Raw genomic sequence first — 18,026 nt, forward strand, 5'->3', positions numbered from 1 at the left:
GTCCCCAGACTTCCATAGAATCTCACTTCTTTTTAGAACTCCATGTTTAAGGAGGGTTGCTTCGTTTTCCAGAGCCTGAGGTCTTAAATAAAGAAGAGCTTAATGAACAAACAGAGTTCATTTCAAACTCTGCATTACCGCTTTGTGAGAAAACTTCCAGAATTAGTTCACCTACGTGATGTCGCTTGAGATATTTTGTCAGATTTGATAAAGCACCTCTAGAGCAGAATGCACCACTCAGCTGTTTTCATGAGCTGAGGTGGACGCCACGTGGCTAATAAAACATAAAGCCGATGGGGTTATTTTCAATATTACTGATCGCTCAAAGTTTCTCAGCAGAACTTCGTGAGGCCATCGGAGACTAAATCATCCGAGAGAATTACTCTCTTCACCAGACAATGAATCACCCCGACAGCCGGCGTTGTCACTACTAACTGCAAATAACTAAATTCACTTTAATGTTATTTACTTATTTAAAGAAAGCTTTGCTGTACTTTTTTGGGCTTATTGGTAAACCAGTGAGTACAGAACGTTCCAGCTTTAATCTTTTTAGTGTAGGCATTTCTAATTCTCATCACTCCACAAGGATACAGTCCATAACTCGGCCAGCAAACCATTAAGAATCCTTCAGAAACAGTTACTCCTCATTGATCTGCACAGCAGCTAATGGGAACATACATACAGACAGAATGGCACTAGTTGGAGCTGAATGCTTTTCATGCCACGCTCACCTCTGAAGAATCGGACGTGGAGGATTTATGTGAAAATGTGGAGACGGCTTGCGACTGAGAGGGGGCTGAGCTGGAGGCGGAGGGTTTGGAGGACTCTGCTGTGTCCCTGTTAGGCAGGACTCCATCAGCGAACCACACCCTCCTCTGGTCCCGTGAGACGGAGCCTAAAAGACAACACCTAGTCTATTAGTTCTTACTGGGGCAAAATGACACTGCACAAGGTGGGAAATAAAGTGTTTTCTATTCTTGTTAAAGGTCATACCCTCATTGCCAGGCTGCTTTAGGACCCCCACAGGAACCATGACAGTGGGAGGGGGCGAGCTGAGCACCCCGGAGGCCTGAGCCTGCTGTAGAGGGGGGATGGTGGAGCAGTATTCTGCTGGGTTGTTGGGGTTTGGACTCTGATTGCTTGCAGCAGTTGGCGTCTCGTATGACTGAGCTGTCAGCAACAAAACAAATCATCAATTAAAATGACAAGAATCCACGTGTATCAAAAATACACAACTGTTCAGTGATGCTACAAATAAGCATGTCTTGGGTTTCACAGGCTCTGTCAGAGCTGGTATTTTGATTTGTTAAAACCTACACTGCACTCTTGATGCTCTCTTTTATACCATGCAGCTAAAATTATTTGTTGCTCATTGGGTGATGTTGCTGTGATGCGAATCAGATGCAGATGTGCATCCGGTGCTCACCACTTGTCAGGGCGGAATGACAGGTGACACAAACACGAGCCTCCTTCTTGTCCATGTACACCAGCTTACACTTCAAACTGCAACACGTTGCACAGAACACCTTAAAAATAACAGAGAAACATTCAGTCCACAAACGCATTCATGAAGAGCTTTTGCAGTGTTTTATTGTATTTGCGCCTCTTTGTGAATCATTATCGACCAACGTGTACTTGGTAAATGATTTGAAACAGAATGGAGCCTCACAGCCCATAATCTGCTTCATGGAGCTCGGTCTCTGGCTGCGCGTTCGTCGAGGATCATGCTGTGCCGATTGTTTGCAGCCTCAGTGCAGGTGTTAGTATTACTGCAGTGCCAGCTCCTCCCAGCTCAAGTGGCAGTGTGAGAGGGTTTGTTTACCACCATGGGAAATTAAGGAGCACTCCGACGGTTTTCCAGTGCCGTGTCAGCGACCACATCTTCCATTTACAGCACTGTGCAGATATCCTACACGTGTGGGTGGCCGTAAAGCTACACGCGCACACCCGAGCCTGTCTGCAGGCGAATGCCTACAGAGAAACCCACCTATCAAAGCCCTGCATTAGATTAACCTCCTTCATCCAATAAAGTAACTGATGAAACTTGAAAATATAAATACATTTTTAGTTTTATAGTCATGTTAGCCTTTTATGAAGTACTTTTACTGTTTGCGAGTTAAAGTCGTCTCGATAAAGCAGCACAGCACTGACCTTCCCGCAGGCCCTGCAGTGGTGCCTCCTCTTGGTGAAGGTGAACTTGACGTCACATTTCATACAAACGGGGGCCTGGGAGTCAGGCACCCACACAGGAGCGACCTCTCCCAGTGAGCCGGTGCCCTTCTTGCAGAGCGCCCCCTGCTGGCCGGCCTGGAGGTCATTGTCTGGGCTCTCTGAGGACACCAGAGATGAAGAGTGGACACCTCCGTCCCCGTTCACGCTGACAGAGCTCTGAACAGTCCCGCTGGATGCCGGCTCAGTCGGAGTGCCCTTTCGACACTGGTTCTCGAGGTTCTTGTTCTTGCTGACTGCAGATTGGTCGAGCTGGTTCTGGACTTGGCCCGACAGCGGCTGCGGGATCTGAAGTTTGAGGCTGACTGGCAGTTTTGGTCGTGCCCCTCCATAGGGAACACTCACAGGCTGAAGCCGGCTGTTGTTCGTTTTTGGTTGGATGCTACTTGACCCCACTGCTCCACCATCACTCGCCTCTTGCTTGCTCTCCTCCATTTCTTTCTCCTCAGTCACAGAGTCCTCCTTGGAGGGAACAGGGGAGGGAGAAAAGTCCTCCTCTTTCTCCTCAGTTTCCCTAAACATGAAGCTGCTCCCATGTTCCACCTCCAAACCATTAGGAAGGACATTTATTCTGATGAGCTGATTGTTTAGTCCAGTTTCATCAGCTCTTCTTTCCTTCTCCTCCTCCTCCTCCCTGCATGGAAGAGACACACCATTCTCATCCATCTCACATCCAGGCAGAACAACTTTATTCCTACTTATATTTTCGTCCTGGTCCTCTTGTGAATTTACAGTTTGTCCTTCTTGACTGAAGTCCTGTAAAACAGCTGCACAGCTCTCATCTTCAACATGTTCTCCGTTCTGCACTGCAGGAGACACATCTGGGTGGACATTCCCAGGAATCTGATCCTGTGCCAACTCTACCTCAAACGTAAAGTGAGAGCCTCCTCCTCCGGCCGAGGCAGGCATCTCTCCAGGTGTACCCTCCTGGGCAGAGACACCAGTCTGTAGGTCTGTAGGAGAACTTCTGTCTTTAATGAACCCATCCAGCTGTGGGCAGCCGTTTTCCACGGCACCACAGGCTAACACTGGGGGTGGCGAAAGGTCGTCTGTGCCCACCAGCTTGCCGATGTTGGGCTGGGGGAGAGGTGGGCTGTAAACGTCCGCCGGCCTCTCCTCCGTCCAGGATGGAGGTTCAGGCCCCAGCTCTCTTTTAGAGTCGTCTCCTAGAGAGGAGCTGGATGAGGTGTCAGGGAGGGTCTTGTAAGGAAGGGGGCTCTCCCTGGGACTAAGGTCTGCGTGCGTCAAAGCAGGATTCAAAGAGAGCATGTGGGCCGGTGGGGCCAGGATCTGGGTCCACTTGGCATCTGAGAGAATCGACGTGTCTGTCTCATCTGTTAATACAAACGAAAAGAAAAAATGAATGACGGAAAAATATTTCTATGCAGCCAACACTGATTTTTATTACAAATTAAACAGCTGAAATTTTTATCATTTCACAATCTTTGGGAACAACCAGTTAAGATACTCTGAACTAGGGTTGGACGATATAGCCAAAACTTTCATCACGATATATTTCTTAATTTCGGTCGATAGCGATATAATTCCGATATCGATATAAACAACATAAAAGCCTCCGAAAAACTGTACAAATAAATTAATGTTCACCTTTTTATTTGTATTTAGCCTTCAAAGAAATTTGAAATCACCATCAAATAAACATAAAACTCTCAACTTTGTCAATATTAATAGTTATAACTTTAAACAACAGCATAACCTCAACTGCTGCATGTGTTTCTCTTTTGATACAGCTGGGGGAGTTGTTTCAGGGCTCAAACTTTTATTGTGCTTCATCTTCTGACTCTCAGCATATTCCATCAAGTGGAAACGTGGAACAAGTTAGATGTGTTCCCACCACTAGTTTGAACGACTCTCCGGCACATTGTGCAGCACAAACCTGCAGTTTATCGGATCTTAGATAACCGAACCACTTCCACACCACCGAATTAGTTTTTCCTCTCATCATTTATATCATCTGCTTTCTCTTCAGTTGTGAAAGCTTGTTCAGTCACATTCTGACGGTCATGGGCACTCATTTTGAAGTGAAAACTTACCGCGCGTTGGAGCTTTAGCCTAGCCTGCTACCGCTAACTCCTTCGAGCTGTGGTGTTTGCCCCACAGCATGGTGTGTCACGGCTTTTTCTGTTTGGGTTGAAACTGAAGCGGCAGCTTCAACCCGAACAGAAAAGAAATGCGTCAGTGAAACACTGTAATCATAGTGTAATGTATATCGAAATATTGAAAATGTGCTTAAAATTCATATCACCGTTATTGAATAAAATTATATTGTGATATATATCGATGTCCAGCCCTACTCTGAACCAAACGCAAAGACACACCCTCCCTGTGAACAGAGCTAAAGATGGCTTAAACAAACCAGTGGATAAATCAAGAGATGAGGTTGGTTTAGAGTGGAAAATTAGTATGTCAATGAACATTTAAAAAAAATCTAAGAAAATGGGCCAAATGGCTCATGATACCTCAGGAGAAATCAGACTGACAAGCTGACACACTAATGCCATATGATAAGACTGAAAATTCTTACAGTACTGACACACTGCTGTTCTCCCTCCACTGTAATTCACAGTAAGCTGTTTGTGGTGTACTGAGTCTTTGCACACACAGTTAATCTGCCAAGCTGGATCTCAGGCTGAGGGCTTGGATAATCACACCCAGTCAAAATACACACTGAGCTAAAGTTACCTGTGTGTCTAAAAAAAAACACACCAAAAGAAAGAATCAGCAGGACTGGCATTTTTTCTGGGGGTTCATCTTACATTATTCCAGAAAAAAGCAGTTTTTCCTCAACAATCAGGAAGTCAAGTCTGCAGTATGCACATCGCAGTGCTGCAGAGTTTACTTGCAGTTACTGTAAATAAAACTACAAAACAAATTCTCTAAAAAAAAACAAACCCAAATACAGTTTCATACTTATTGTGAAAGGTATGTTCAGAGGTCGACCGATCAATCGATCAGCCAATACATTTGACCAATTTCTGAGCGTCGATGAGCATGTTTCATGCCCATGTGTACGAAGCTGATTAAAAGGCAGGCACATTTGTGGGCAGCACAGTGTTGTTACTTAACACTGCAGCCTTGTGTCAATCAAACAGCTCCTTCAGTGACAAGGTTTTCTCTCATGACGGGTACTTTTTTAAAGAACAAGCAGACCCCAAAACATGTCACGTATTAGATATGTAACAGGGAACATGTTAACAAAAGACCAGTCTCTTGTCTTGCACCCGCCACACAGTTATAAGACCACAGGCAATAGAAAACCCAATTAGTCTAATTTCTGCTTGCTCCCAAATCACCTCCTGTAAATGTTACTCGTACTTGATAGGTGGAGGCCTGATTGTGTGACACTTGGGTTGTTTTTTTCCACAGAGGTGACATAATCAGCCCACGCCTCGTCTGTGACAATGACATCTCACAGTCTTTAGTCAAAGCTCACCTTCGTTCTGCTCGAACTCGTCCAGCACCTTGTCCAGGTTGAAGGCCTCGGCCTGGAAGTAATTCTCCATGGGTCAGGAAACTCCACCCTGCCGACGGCCGTGTGACCCTAAAATCAGGAGGAACCGATTCTAAAAGACAATTTGTCTCATTACATTCCTGTGTGTAGATGCTCTCAGTAGACTTATTCAAAGCTTGCTCTGATATAAAGTTTGTCCATTTTTCATACTTCTCATTTCCTTCCAGTCTTGTGTAATTACTCAAGAGGTCAAGGAGATGACAGAGAAATATGGTTATGATCAAAGTCATTTTTGGAATTAAAAAGCTCCCTGAGTGAATTAACCATCTAAAAGTACCCTAAGAGGAAGGATGAGGTGTTTTTCCTCCTTTTATCTCTGTTGGAAATGATCACCGTCACATTTTCTGCAGCAAAACTGAAATAAAAATGATATTAAGAGGGAAATAACAGTTTTTGTTACAGATTTTTCAGCATGCCAATTCCATTTTTGATTAAACAACAATATATTGTTTAAACTGATGATCATATTAGATAAATTGTATAATTTTTATCTAAAAATAATATTTCAACTCTAAATGACAGTAAAGGTAAGTTATTAAACACTCAAACTAATACGCAGTAGTATGGTATTTTTTCCAAAAGATAACTCATTGTACGTTCTCATTTGTGTCTACATTAACAACCGAAACAGTAAAATATCATGCAAAAATCCAAATGACGAGCTGATTTGCAGCTAAAGATTATTATCTGTACTCGCTGTACAGAAACAGGCGAATGTCAGCATCTCAATGACAAGTGAATGAACTGCTTTATAGTAACTTAACTGTGTTCGTATTTCTCTATAAACTCAAGGACAATGCTGCATAAACAGTTAAAGAAATTAAAAGCTTCTTTTTCAGCGAGTCCTCACCTGCACAGCAGTCCTACTCAGCAGGCCCTGGTGGTAGATTTTGCTCTGCGGGTTTCCCTTTCAGTTCCAACTTCACCCAGTCTGGCAGTCACCCAGCGCCCATACCTGAGACACAAGAAAGGAAAACACCTTTCAGTTAAGACAGATTTCTATGGTGCCATTGGAGAGCAGAAAACAAGCGCCCCCAGTTTGATCAGTCAGAGCGTTAAAACTACTGGCAGGTGTGTGGTGATCCAACTGGAGCCTGGTTTTTGCATGAAGGCATCTTTTTTGCATCATTCACTTACTGAAAGGAACCCCTCCCAACCCCCCGGTCAGGACAATGCACTCTGTCCACACTGCAAAACCTGCTCAAGAATTGCTCAGCAAACACACCAATGAGCCAAAGGCGTTGACCAATCCGATAAAGAAAAACAGGAATGCAGCTCGAGGCCCCAAAGGCCCCATCAGCAACCCAGACAGGAACCAAAGCATTTACTTTTCTTACATTTTACATACATTTTATACGCAAAATAGTCACTAACCAATGTGCATCATCCACTAATTACAATGCTGCATTTATAGATTTTAATTAAAAGTGATCCTGATTCATGAATCTTGCTAGCTGCTTAAAAAAAAAAATAAGAATGACCATGCAAAATAGTTAGGGAGGTGGTTTTAATGTTATGGCTGATTAGTGCATTTCAAGAAAGTTGAGACTACTTATATGAAATATTAATTTATGCGTGTGATCTCTTGCTTTGTGTCCAATGTGTCTACACTGCTGTTTTATATCGTATAGATTTTCATGTTCATTTGTGTACAAGTAGATTAAGTCTATGTAATATTTCTATAACTTATTTATATTACTATTGTATTATTAATAATTATTTCACAGATGGATTTAAAATGTATGAAAAGTTCAATTTACGGTGGCACAACTGGTAGAGCTGCTGCCTCTCAGCGAGCAGGTCCCTGGCTCAAATCCCGGTCCGGGGGTCTTTCTGGGTGGAGTTTGCATGTTCTCTCCGTGCATGCGTGGGTTTTCTCCGGGTGCTCCGGTTTCCTCCCACAGACCAAAAACATGCATGTTAGGCTGATTGGAAACTCTAAATTGTCCCTAGGTGTGAGTGAGAGAGTGAATGGTTGTCTCATTTGTCTCAATGTGGCTCTCTGATGGACTCGAGACCTGTCCAGGGTGTCCCCCGCCCCTCGAACAGTGATTTCTGGACATGGGCACCGGCGACCCCCGTGACCCAAAATGGAAGAAGCGAGTAAAAGATAATGGATGGATGGATGGATGAAAATTTCAATTTGTTTTGTCAGTCCTTTCAGAAAATGAAAGTCATCGATTCATTACAGAGTGAAATATTTCAAGATTTTATTTCTTGTAACTTTGATTATTCAATTCAATTCAGTTTATTCATAAAGCACCAAGTCACAACAGGAGTCATCTCAAGGCACTGAACAGAAACATTCATATACATAAAAAGTAAGCGAACACTATTTATCTGAGGAGCAGACTGCTTTGAGTTCAACTTCATCGCAGACTCCTAGATTATGTCTCATTACATTACAGACAATGAAAAAACAAAATTCAGTGTCTCATAAAATCAGAATATTCCACAGTCAGCTGTTGGTCCCTTTGTCAGTGTGGTCAGGAGTCAAGTCCTGCTGGAAAATGAAATCAGCATCTCCATAAAGTCTCTGAAATGTCCTGGTGGATGCTGCGTGGACTGTGGACTTCATGAAACACAGTGGACCAACACCTGCAGAGGACATGGACCCAAAACATCACAGACTGTGGAAACTTCACTCTGGACTTCCATGGATTCTGGACCTCTCCACTCTTCTTCTTCTAGACTCTGGAACCTTGATTTATAAATGACGTGAACACGTACTTTCATCTGAAAAGAGGACATCGGACCACTGAGCAACAGTCCAGTTCTTTGTCTCCTCAGCAGGTAAGACGCTTCTGATGTTGTCTCTGGTTCAGGAGTGGCTGGACTTGACGACTGAGACATCTGCAGCTCGTCCAGGAATTAATCAGCTGAGTAGGGTGTGACATCACAAGTGTCTATTGAACCTCTTCACAAAATCCTAATTTTCAGAGACTCTGAATTTTGTTTTTTCATTATCTGTTAGTCTTAATCATCAAAACTACAATAAAAGCTTGAAATATTTTACTCTGTGTAATATACGAGTTTTACTTTCTGAAGTGATTGACAAAAGAATTTAACCTTTTCATGATGTTGTAATATTTTTAGATGCACCTGTACAGTCTTTGATAACTGTCCAACTTTGATGTTAAATTTATGAGATGTTGAGATCCAATTAGAGCTGATGGTTTTATGGCGAGTTGCAGTATTTTATTTAGTAGGTTTTTTTTTATATTTCTTCTAATTCTTTGCTTTTAATTATTGCCTTAACTTTTTTGTTTTAAAGTACCGTAGTAAAGCTCTTCTGTTCTTTTTATGCGCTTTAGAGATAAAATTGAGATTGTCACTTATTTCTCATTTGCTGTAACGAAACAAATTTTAAGATGTTTGGGACACTACAGCTTACAGACGCCCTACAGTCAGCTCATCCTGCGCATTGCACACTCGTCACCAGCCAACCTCAACAATCAAGAGTCGTGAATGAGAAATGAGTGAAGGTTGAATCCTGCCCAGACCGTCCTTGATCACGAGGCCTTGGAGTCGAGACGTGATGTGCAGCAAATGAGTAACGGTCGGGCTGATCTTTAGGGTCATTTTCATAAAGATGAGAGCGAACATAGACCAAATGGGGTGACGGCCTCCAAGAGACGAGTAGCTTCAACAGCTTTAACGCCAAGTTTAGGAGGAAAAAAAGAACAGGACAGAAGCAAATCAAACTATCCATCGCACAGCTTATCCACGGACTTAAACTGAAGAATACAAGTGTAAACTAAAAAAAGACTTCTTTTGATCCAAACGGCCCACAGATCATATGAACAGTTCTCCAGGTGAAATGCTACAAACCAGATCCTGATGAAACATCTGAATAAACAAGATATACACAATAACACAAGATACTTAAAAATAAAGAAAAAGAAAACACGCAGGTTATTGTGGACTAGAACTTGTTTTAAAGACGCCTGCAAGAAAAAATACCAGTCAAATAAATGACTGTGAATATGATTTAACAAAACATTCTGATGGTGAGATGAGCTAGAATTTAAAACCGCCACACACACACTTACGTTCGGTGAATTTTTAGATTCACGACAAATCTCATTTTTTCACAAATCTTTGAGAGCATATTACATTTTCATAATACAAAATTCATGCAATTATACAATTAATAAATTTAACTTTGTGCGTGAAGTAATTCTCATTAATATTCCATATTTACCCTCAAAATATAACCAGTACGTTTAGTTAGTGCATCAACTTTTGTATTAAAAAAATAATAATTCTGCGGAAAGTTTCTTAAATTTTTTTTAAGAAGAAGCTACTTTTATTACACTTTAGCAATAAATCGCAATATGTTGACATTTTAAAATTATACGTTACATTTTATCCTAAAAATACAGGAATGTTTAAATTAATTACAAACTAAATTATCACTTCAACTGCGGTTTCATGTTATCGTTTTTTTTCTTCCTTACAGTATTATTTAAGTCTTTTTATTAACATGATTAATTATGTTTTTATTTTATTTTATATTTTGTTGTACACAGAACAGAAAAATAAAAATGTGCTGGCAGCTACTATTTTTATATGAAAGTCATCAGTAGATATTAATATTATACAACTCAGTTAGTAAGGTGATGCAATTTGTGGAACGTTAAAAACTTTATCAAACCTGTCCTGGCGTTAAAAACCAGCACCATCTCTCTGGATCGAGCTCAGTGGAAACATGTTCTTACAAACCGAACGAGTCCTGAAGTCTTGAACAAATCCAAGGCAGGCGCGCGCACACACACACACACACACACACACACACACACACACACACACACACGTCTCCATGTTGACAGCAGCCCAACCCTAATTAAGATTTAATTACTTTGCAGAGGTGTTAAATAATTCAAATTTAGTGCCAAGTGCATGCAGGAGTTGTATTTGTTGTCGTGTGAACTTGGAAAGATGCTTCAACGGAGACATTTGTGGATTATTCAAAACAAACTTGTTAAATTACGTTTTCAAATACCGGTACATGTTTTATAAAGATTAAAAGTGATCCATGCATTTATCAGTTTCCAGTTTCTGTCTGTGAGGCTGACACCGTCCTCTTTTAAACCTAGGCTAAAGACTTTCCTTATTGATAAATCCTATAGTTACGGTTGGCTTGGGTTGGAGCTATTCCTTGGTTCTGCTGTTTAGAGGACAAACTGACCACATCTTCTCACTCTGCTGCTATCTTTACTCCATCTACTGTTCATGTTTGTATTTGTAATTATCCAGATCATTAACATGTTTTTCTTTGTCTTTCTCCCCATAGAGATTACACCTGAACTATAGGAACTACCAGGACAAGCCATTCTGTTTGCCTTTGTCTCTTTCCTGTCCTCTTTAACCCCAGCTGGCTGAGACAGAGTGCTGCCCATCCTGGTTCTGATTCTGCTGGAAGTTTTTTCCTGTTAAAAGGAGTTTTTTCTTTCCACTGTCACCTCTGTGCTGCTCAGAACGGGACATACAGAAGAAGTAAAGATTCAACGAAATCTGTTAATTATGATGTGAACCTGTGCAAAATAAACTGAATTAACTCAATTAGGTCTTGATTCTTATAATTGCAGCATTGTCAATTTATTAAACTTGTGAAATGTAATTGAAAAAAGTTTAAATCATATTTTTAAAACAGGCAATAGTTAAAATGAAGAAGAAAAGCGCAGAAATTAAATACAGATGACGTTAGCATCTTTTAATCTTCACTGACTGATCTGCAAACTAATAAACTAAATGTTTCTCAGTGATGCAAAATTATTTATGATTCAAGTCACTCAACAAATGTACCCTGCACCGTCTTTTACAGCAGTATGAAAATAACAACATAAGCAGATTTAAACATCAACAGGGAAGCACACGTCCAAATAAATAAATTAATTACTTAATTAATAAAACCAGTCTTTTTTTGAAGGCAAACTGATTTACAAACGGTCGTGCTTTGGGATCCAATGAAAGTAACAGGATAAAGTGCGCCTGACCTGACTGGACATCCTGGCATGGCAGCTAAATTCAATACGACAAGGGCATAAACAGCGACGTACCAAAACACTACAGCAGTTCATTAGGTCCACGCTGTCAGAACAAGAACGTCTCCTGTTGTTTCCTGTCAGGGAGCAGCACCACTTCCTCACCAGGCTGGAAATCCTTTGTCACACACACACACACACACACACACACACACACACACACACACACAAACACACACACACACACACACCAGTTTAATCTGTTTAATGTTACTTACTTTATGCTATTTTACCGTTTTCCAGTTACCATTTCAACATAAAACAAAGTTTTTTCACTTCACTCATACACTAATGCAAGAAAATAACCTTAATAAAGGCCTAATAGCATTTAAATGCTGTAATTTCATTACAAGTTTTTTTTTTTTTTTTTGTAGACACCAGACTTCCTTTAATACTAGTTACTAATCTTAATTCTAGCTAATCCAACTCTGAATACCAGACAAGTTTATCTGTGAGAGATGGACAGAATGTAGGTTAGTAAATCATTAAAGAGCAAATTTTAGACCTAGGGTTCATTTAAACTCTGAAAACAACCACAATCTTCAGGACATACATAAAAAAGGTTTATCTGCCAGGGACTCTGCACAGGAAAACATCAAGAGAAAGCTGAAGTTAAAAACTAGATCATCAGATCTTTCTTGTTGCATAATGAAGGCTGAAAGAGATATTTAGGTTTGCAATATTTGGCGTTTTACAAATCTCAAAACAAACATTAAATCATGTTTGAAAAATTAGACTAATTCATCCCTTAAAATTTAAAATCCAACATACAAACCGGATTCCAAAAAAGTTGGGACACTAAACAAATTGTGAATAAAAACTGAATGCAATGATGTGGAGGTGCCAACATCTAATATTTTATTCAGAATAGAACACAAATCACAGATTAAAAGTTTAAACTGAGAGAATGTATCATTTTAAGGGAAAAATCTGTTGTTTCCAAATTTCATGGCGTCAACAAATCCCCAAAAAGTTGGGACAAGTCCATTTTTACCACTGTGTGGCATCCCCCCTTCTTCTTACAACACTCAACAGACGTCTGGGGACAGAGGAGACCAGTTTCTCAAGTTTAGAAATAGGAATGCTCTCCCATTCATGTCTAATACAGGCCTCTAACTGTTCAATCGTCTTGGGCCTTCTTTGTCGCACCTTCCTCTTTATGATGCGCCAAATGTTCTCTATAGGTGAAAGATCTGGACTGCAGGCTGGCCATTTCAGTACCCGGATCCTTCTCCTACGTAGCCATGATGTTGTGATTGCTGCAGAATGTGGTCTGGCATTATTGTGTTGAAAAATGCAGGGTCTTCCCTGAAAGAGATGACGTCTAGATGGGAGCATATGTTGTTCTAGAACCTGAACATAGTTCTCTGCATTAATGGTGCCTTTCCAGACATGCAAGCTGCCCATGCCACAAGCGCTCATGCAACCCCATACCATCAGTGATGCAGGCTTCAGAACGGAGCGTTGAGAACAACGTGGGCTATCCTTGTCCTCTCTGGTCCGGATGACATGGCGTCCCAGTGTTCCATAAAGAACTTCAAATCGTGACTCATCTGACCACAGAACAGTCTTCCATTTTGCCACACTCCATTTTAAATGACCCCTGGCCCAGTGCAAACGTCTGAGCTTGTGGAGCTTGCTTAGAAATGGCTTCCTCTTTGCACTGTAGAGTTTCAGCTGGCAACGGCGGATGGCACGGTGGATTGTGTTCACTGACTATGCTTTCTGGAAGTATTCCTGAGCCCATTCTGTTATTTCCTTGACAGTGGCATTCCTGTTTGAGGTGCAGTGACGTTTAAGGGCCCGGAGATCACGAGCATCCAGTAGAGTTTTACGGCCTTGACTCTTACGCACAGCGATTGTTCCAGATTCTCTGAATCTTTTGATGATGTTATGCACGGTTGATGACGATAACTTAAAAGTCTTTGCTATTTTACACTGGGTAACACCATTCTGGTATTGCTGCACTATCTTTCTGCGCAACAATGGTGGAATTGGTGATCCTCTTACCATCTTGGCTTCTGAGAGACACTGACACTCTGAGAAGCTCTTTTTATACCAATCATGTTGTCAATTGACCTAATTAGTGTTAATTGGTCTTCCAGCTGTTCGTTATATGATCAATTTCCTTTTTCCAGCCACTTATTGCTACTTGTCCCAACTTTTTTGGGATTTGTTGACACTGTGAAATTTTGAATCAACATATTTTTCCTTTAAAATGTTACATTTACTCAGATTAAACTTTTGATCTGTCATCCATGTTCTATTACGAATAAAATATTGACATTTGCCATCTCCACATCATTGCATTCAGTTTTTATTCACAATTGGTTTAGTGTCCCAACTTTTTTGGAATCCGGTTTGTATTTTAAAACCCTACCCCATTTTTCCTTCAGTTTTGTTAACAAGAAGCTAAATCTAATTTTTAGCAGGAAAAGTCCTTGTGATACTCTGATGGTATTATTTAATATTTATTAGTTATTGGCTGCTTTTTCCACTTAGTCCATTTCTAATATCTGAACATTTTCTGCAGATTTCTTTCAGTTGCATTTGCATAAAAAGGTCAAACATAAAACAGTTTGACAGGCTTAAAATAATGTTGTTGCACCAACAAGATGAGAACCTAAAAGTTATTAGTGGCAAAGTTATAATTCTACGTTAACACAGATGATGAAGCAGAGGTTTGTGGAGTACGTAATGAAAGCCACTCATGATGATTATTAAAGCCCTGACAACCTATTATTGGCTGATTTACAGCATCAGGGAGGAGGTCATGCAGCACACAAGCAAGACGTTAATAAACACAGGATCCATGTGAGGTGGTGACCTCACAACTCATCTGGTGCCATCAGTAATCATTCCAGTGTATTTCTGTTTCATCGATTACAGCCCTGCTTTGTGGCTGCAGCTCACACAAAACAATGTAATATAAATCTGACATTTTTAGGGGAGATCACAGATCAGGACGATCATTAAAATATAAAACTGGCAGCAAAGGTCCGGTTTAGAGGAAACCCTTCTAACCTGAAAGACCTTTAAAGTTAAAGCAAACCGTACTCTGTAAGAAAACATCCTCGAGAATTTAAGACAAAGTTTCCGTGTTGTGCTTTCCCACCCCTCAGTCCCACAGCAAGTTCACATCCTGCTTTGAGGCCGTTCGATCCAAACACATCACGCTGCAGACACGGACTGCTGAGGGTCAGCGCAGGAAAAACCTCAACTGATCGCTTCCTCTCTTTAAGAATGGGCGGACGTCACTTTCTAACAACACAGTCTCCTGACTGAGAGACACATTTATTATGTTACGCTTAACACCCTGGAAGGAGCACACCGGGAGCCGTCGGAGACTTTTTTTGTTCTTCTTTCTATTCCTGAGATCAAATAAACACAAGCAAAACAAGCCACAACTTTTGATCTACTAAAAAGCCAGACATTCCTCAGATATGGAGTAATTTCTTTGACAGCATGGGTCAAAAAAGTAAATCCACCGAGATTAGAAACAGCAGTTCTACTTCAAGAACTATTATGAGCTTCTTTTTTCTGCTTGAAGTTTTGATCTACATTTTCAGACAGCAGACACTTGTAATATTTTCCAAGCGCATAAAGTAACCTACATCTGGGAAGTCTGCACTTGTTGCATGGTGCCTGAAGGATCTGTCAACTCGATCAGCCCCTCTGGGCTTTAAAAACACCTGAAGATGGTGAGGAGTATTATTTTCTCTTGTCGCAGGTAGAAACCTTGATTGAATTTACAGTTTGGGTTTCAAATCCAACATGGATTGTTCAGGAAGAGAAACTGACATTTGTGACGCTACAATAAAAAAATTAAAAAAATCACCCCAAAATAATGTATATGCTGCTTCCAAGGAGCCAGACTTTATAGCATTTTCTTAAAGTGGTCTTGATCTAGTAGTTCTCCAGGCTCACTGCAGGTCTGTCATGGGTTTTCTTTGGTCTTTGGCTGCTTTTCAACCATTTTTAGTCCAGTTCTTCTTGTGTCCAACCATGACAACACACTCAGCAGAAACAGAGAGTGGAGTGGATAAGTGGAGTACAAAAGAAGAAGTGCCAGTACTTATAAAAAACCACAATAAGCAAGATCTGAAAGTCATGCTTTAAAACAAAAGGAAAAAAAATATACAAGACCTGAGTAATAAATCCTTCAGCTGATTTTTTTTACTGCATGTCAAGTGTTCTCAGCTAACTGGAAATGTATTTATTGGTATTAAAAAAATATTTCATGACTGTCAAACTATCTAGAGTTGGTAATTGTCATAGATTCAAAAAGAACTGGTATTGGACTAAAAAGATTAGTGAAAAAACAACCAAAGTCTAAAGTAAAAATTTGACATGATCTGTGGTGAGAGCAGGGAACAGGTGGAAGAGAGCTTAGAGAGGTGGAGGTATACACTTGAAAGAAGAGGAATGAAAGTCAGCCGTAGTGCATGTGTGTAAATGAGAGGGAGGCTGGTGGAACAGTGAGGCTACAAGGAGCAGAGGTCACAAAGGTGCAGGACTTCAAGTACTTGGGGTCCACTGTCCAGGAAAATGGAGAGTGTGGTAAAGAGGTGAAGAAGAAAGACCTGGGAGGATGAAGTGGATGGAGACAAAAGGATGTCAGCAAAGGTCAAAGGAAAAGTTTACAAGACAGTGGTGAGGCCAGCCATGTTGTATGTTCTGGAGACAGTGGCATTGACAAAAATACCGAAGAAAGAAATGGAAGTGACAGAAATGAAGATGTTGAAGTTCTCCTTAGGAGTGACAAGGATGGATAAGATGAGGAATGAGATCATCAGAGGTTCAGCACAGGTTGAACAACTGGGAGATAAAGTTAAAGAGACTGAGATGGTTTGGACATGTCCAGAGGAGGGACAGTGGGTATACTGGTAGAAGGATGTTAGAAATGCAGCTGCCAGGAAAAAGATAAAGAGGAGATATGGATGAAGTTAGAGAGGACATGGAGGGAGTTGGAGTGAGGACAGAGGATGCAGAGAACAGAGATGGAGCATGACTTGCTGTGGTCATCCCTGAAGAGGGAAAAGCCAAAAGACGATAATGGCTTTAAAAGAGTTATTTTTACTCAATTTTAATAAAGTAGTTACAAAATACAACCTCCTTGGAAGCAAAATATGAAACGATTACAAATGACTGAGTTTTTCCACCACTCCTCATGACTCAAAGTTGATGATGATTTAAGGTGCCACTGGGTTGGGCCCTGCTCTTCCTAAATCCAAAGTCCACATCAGGACCTTCAAGAAACAAACAAAAACCTGACCACTGCACGATGAAGTCACAATGAAAGACATGAACAGATCAACTCTTCCAGGCAGATGGGTGACCATTAGCTGGGGTTATGTAAGCGGAAAGTGGCAGTGTGGCTGCTGCCTGCAGGCCAAACACAGCCTCGATGGATAAATACCATTCTAAGAATGACTGGGTAAACACACAGAAAGCGGCTCTGTGCTATATCACACGAGAAAGACAAACATCACCGCCTGCATTTGGTGTTTGTTTACTGCAGAACTCGGGTAGTTGTGTTGACGAGCTAGCGTTAGCTCCAGTGATTCAGCGGGGCGGTCGTGCGCCGAGTGACGGCAGAGACGTGCCTCTCTGACGGACACTCGCTCCGTCACTGACTCGGTGGGGTTCGTGGCACCCCCCCCCCCCCCCCGCCTTTAACGGTTCCCCCCCCTACCTAGAAGCCTCTCGCCTCCTAGGTTATCGCACGTTAAATACCTCCTTACGCTCTGTTAGCTTAAAAGTTAGCTACACAGCTTGAACTGTTAAAAGGAGCGCGCGCTGTACTCACGTTAAAACAGCGTTAACCGTTAGGGGCGAATTTTCGGAATTCCTCAGTTAACTGAGCCACAAATGTCTTAAAGAAAAACAACAAACACTTCGTCTCCGTCAATACTTGCCGTTACAATGGCGGTTCGACACGATTTAAATGTCACCAAAACAAATATCCAGTTACTCACCGGAGGAATCCTCATCTTTATTCCCATTGAGCCCGACCGTTCGCGCCCATTATACTTAACCCAGCCTTAAAGGCTTTTTTTGTCTTTTTATTATTATCCACCTTCTAGACTCTCGCTGTTTGCTTGACTTGAACGGTACTACTCGAAAAGTACATCCAAACCCTGCCGTAGTTGTGCGACAGCAGTCAAGGATCCCTCCTCCCCTAAGGATTTAACGCTGAGAATAAAAAGGAGCAGCCA

At 41.3% G+C, this 18,026-nt stretch overlaps 1 protein-coding gene across 1 annotated transcript in view; it reads right to left on the reverse strand.

Annotated features, from left to right (window-relative positions):
- Positions 1-18,026, reverse strand: part of zfyve9a (zinc finger, FYVE domain containing 9a) — a 30,491-nt gene extending 12,465 nt beyond the window's left edge. Inside the window, exons 1-8 of the mRNA XM_037682388.1 lie at positions 17,787-18,026; positions 11,824-11,926; positions 6,612-6,716; positions 5,684-5,791; positions 2,152-3,563; positions 1,427-1,526; positions 994-1,170; positions 732-895 (exon numbers count right to left, since the gene is read on the reverse strand). Of these exons, the coding sequence (XP_037538316.1) occupies positions 732-895; positions 994-1,170; positions 1,427-1,526; positions 2,152-3,563; positions 5,684-5,753 (1,923 nt within the window). The 5' untranslated portion in view covers positions 5,754-5,791; positions 6,612-6,716; positions 11,824-11,926; positions 17,787-18,026. The remainder of the gene's footprint in view (positions 1-731; positions 896-993; positions 1,171-1,426; positions 1,527-2,151; positions 3,564-5,683; positions 5,792-6,611; positions 6,717-11,823; positions 11,927-17,786) is intronic.

The sequence above is a fragment of the Nematolebias whitei genome, chromosome 9 (genome assembly GCF_014905685.2).
Source record: "Nematolebias whitei isolate Nwh7 chromosome 9, NemWhi1, whole genome shotgun sequence".
Lineage (NCBI taxonomy): Eukaryota > Metazoa > Chordata > Actinopteri > Cyprinodontiformes > Rivulidae > Nematolebias > Nematolebias whitei.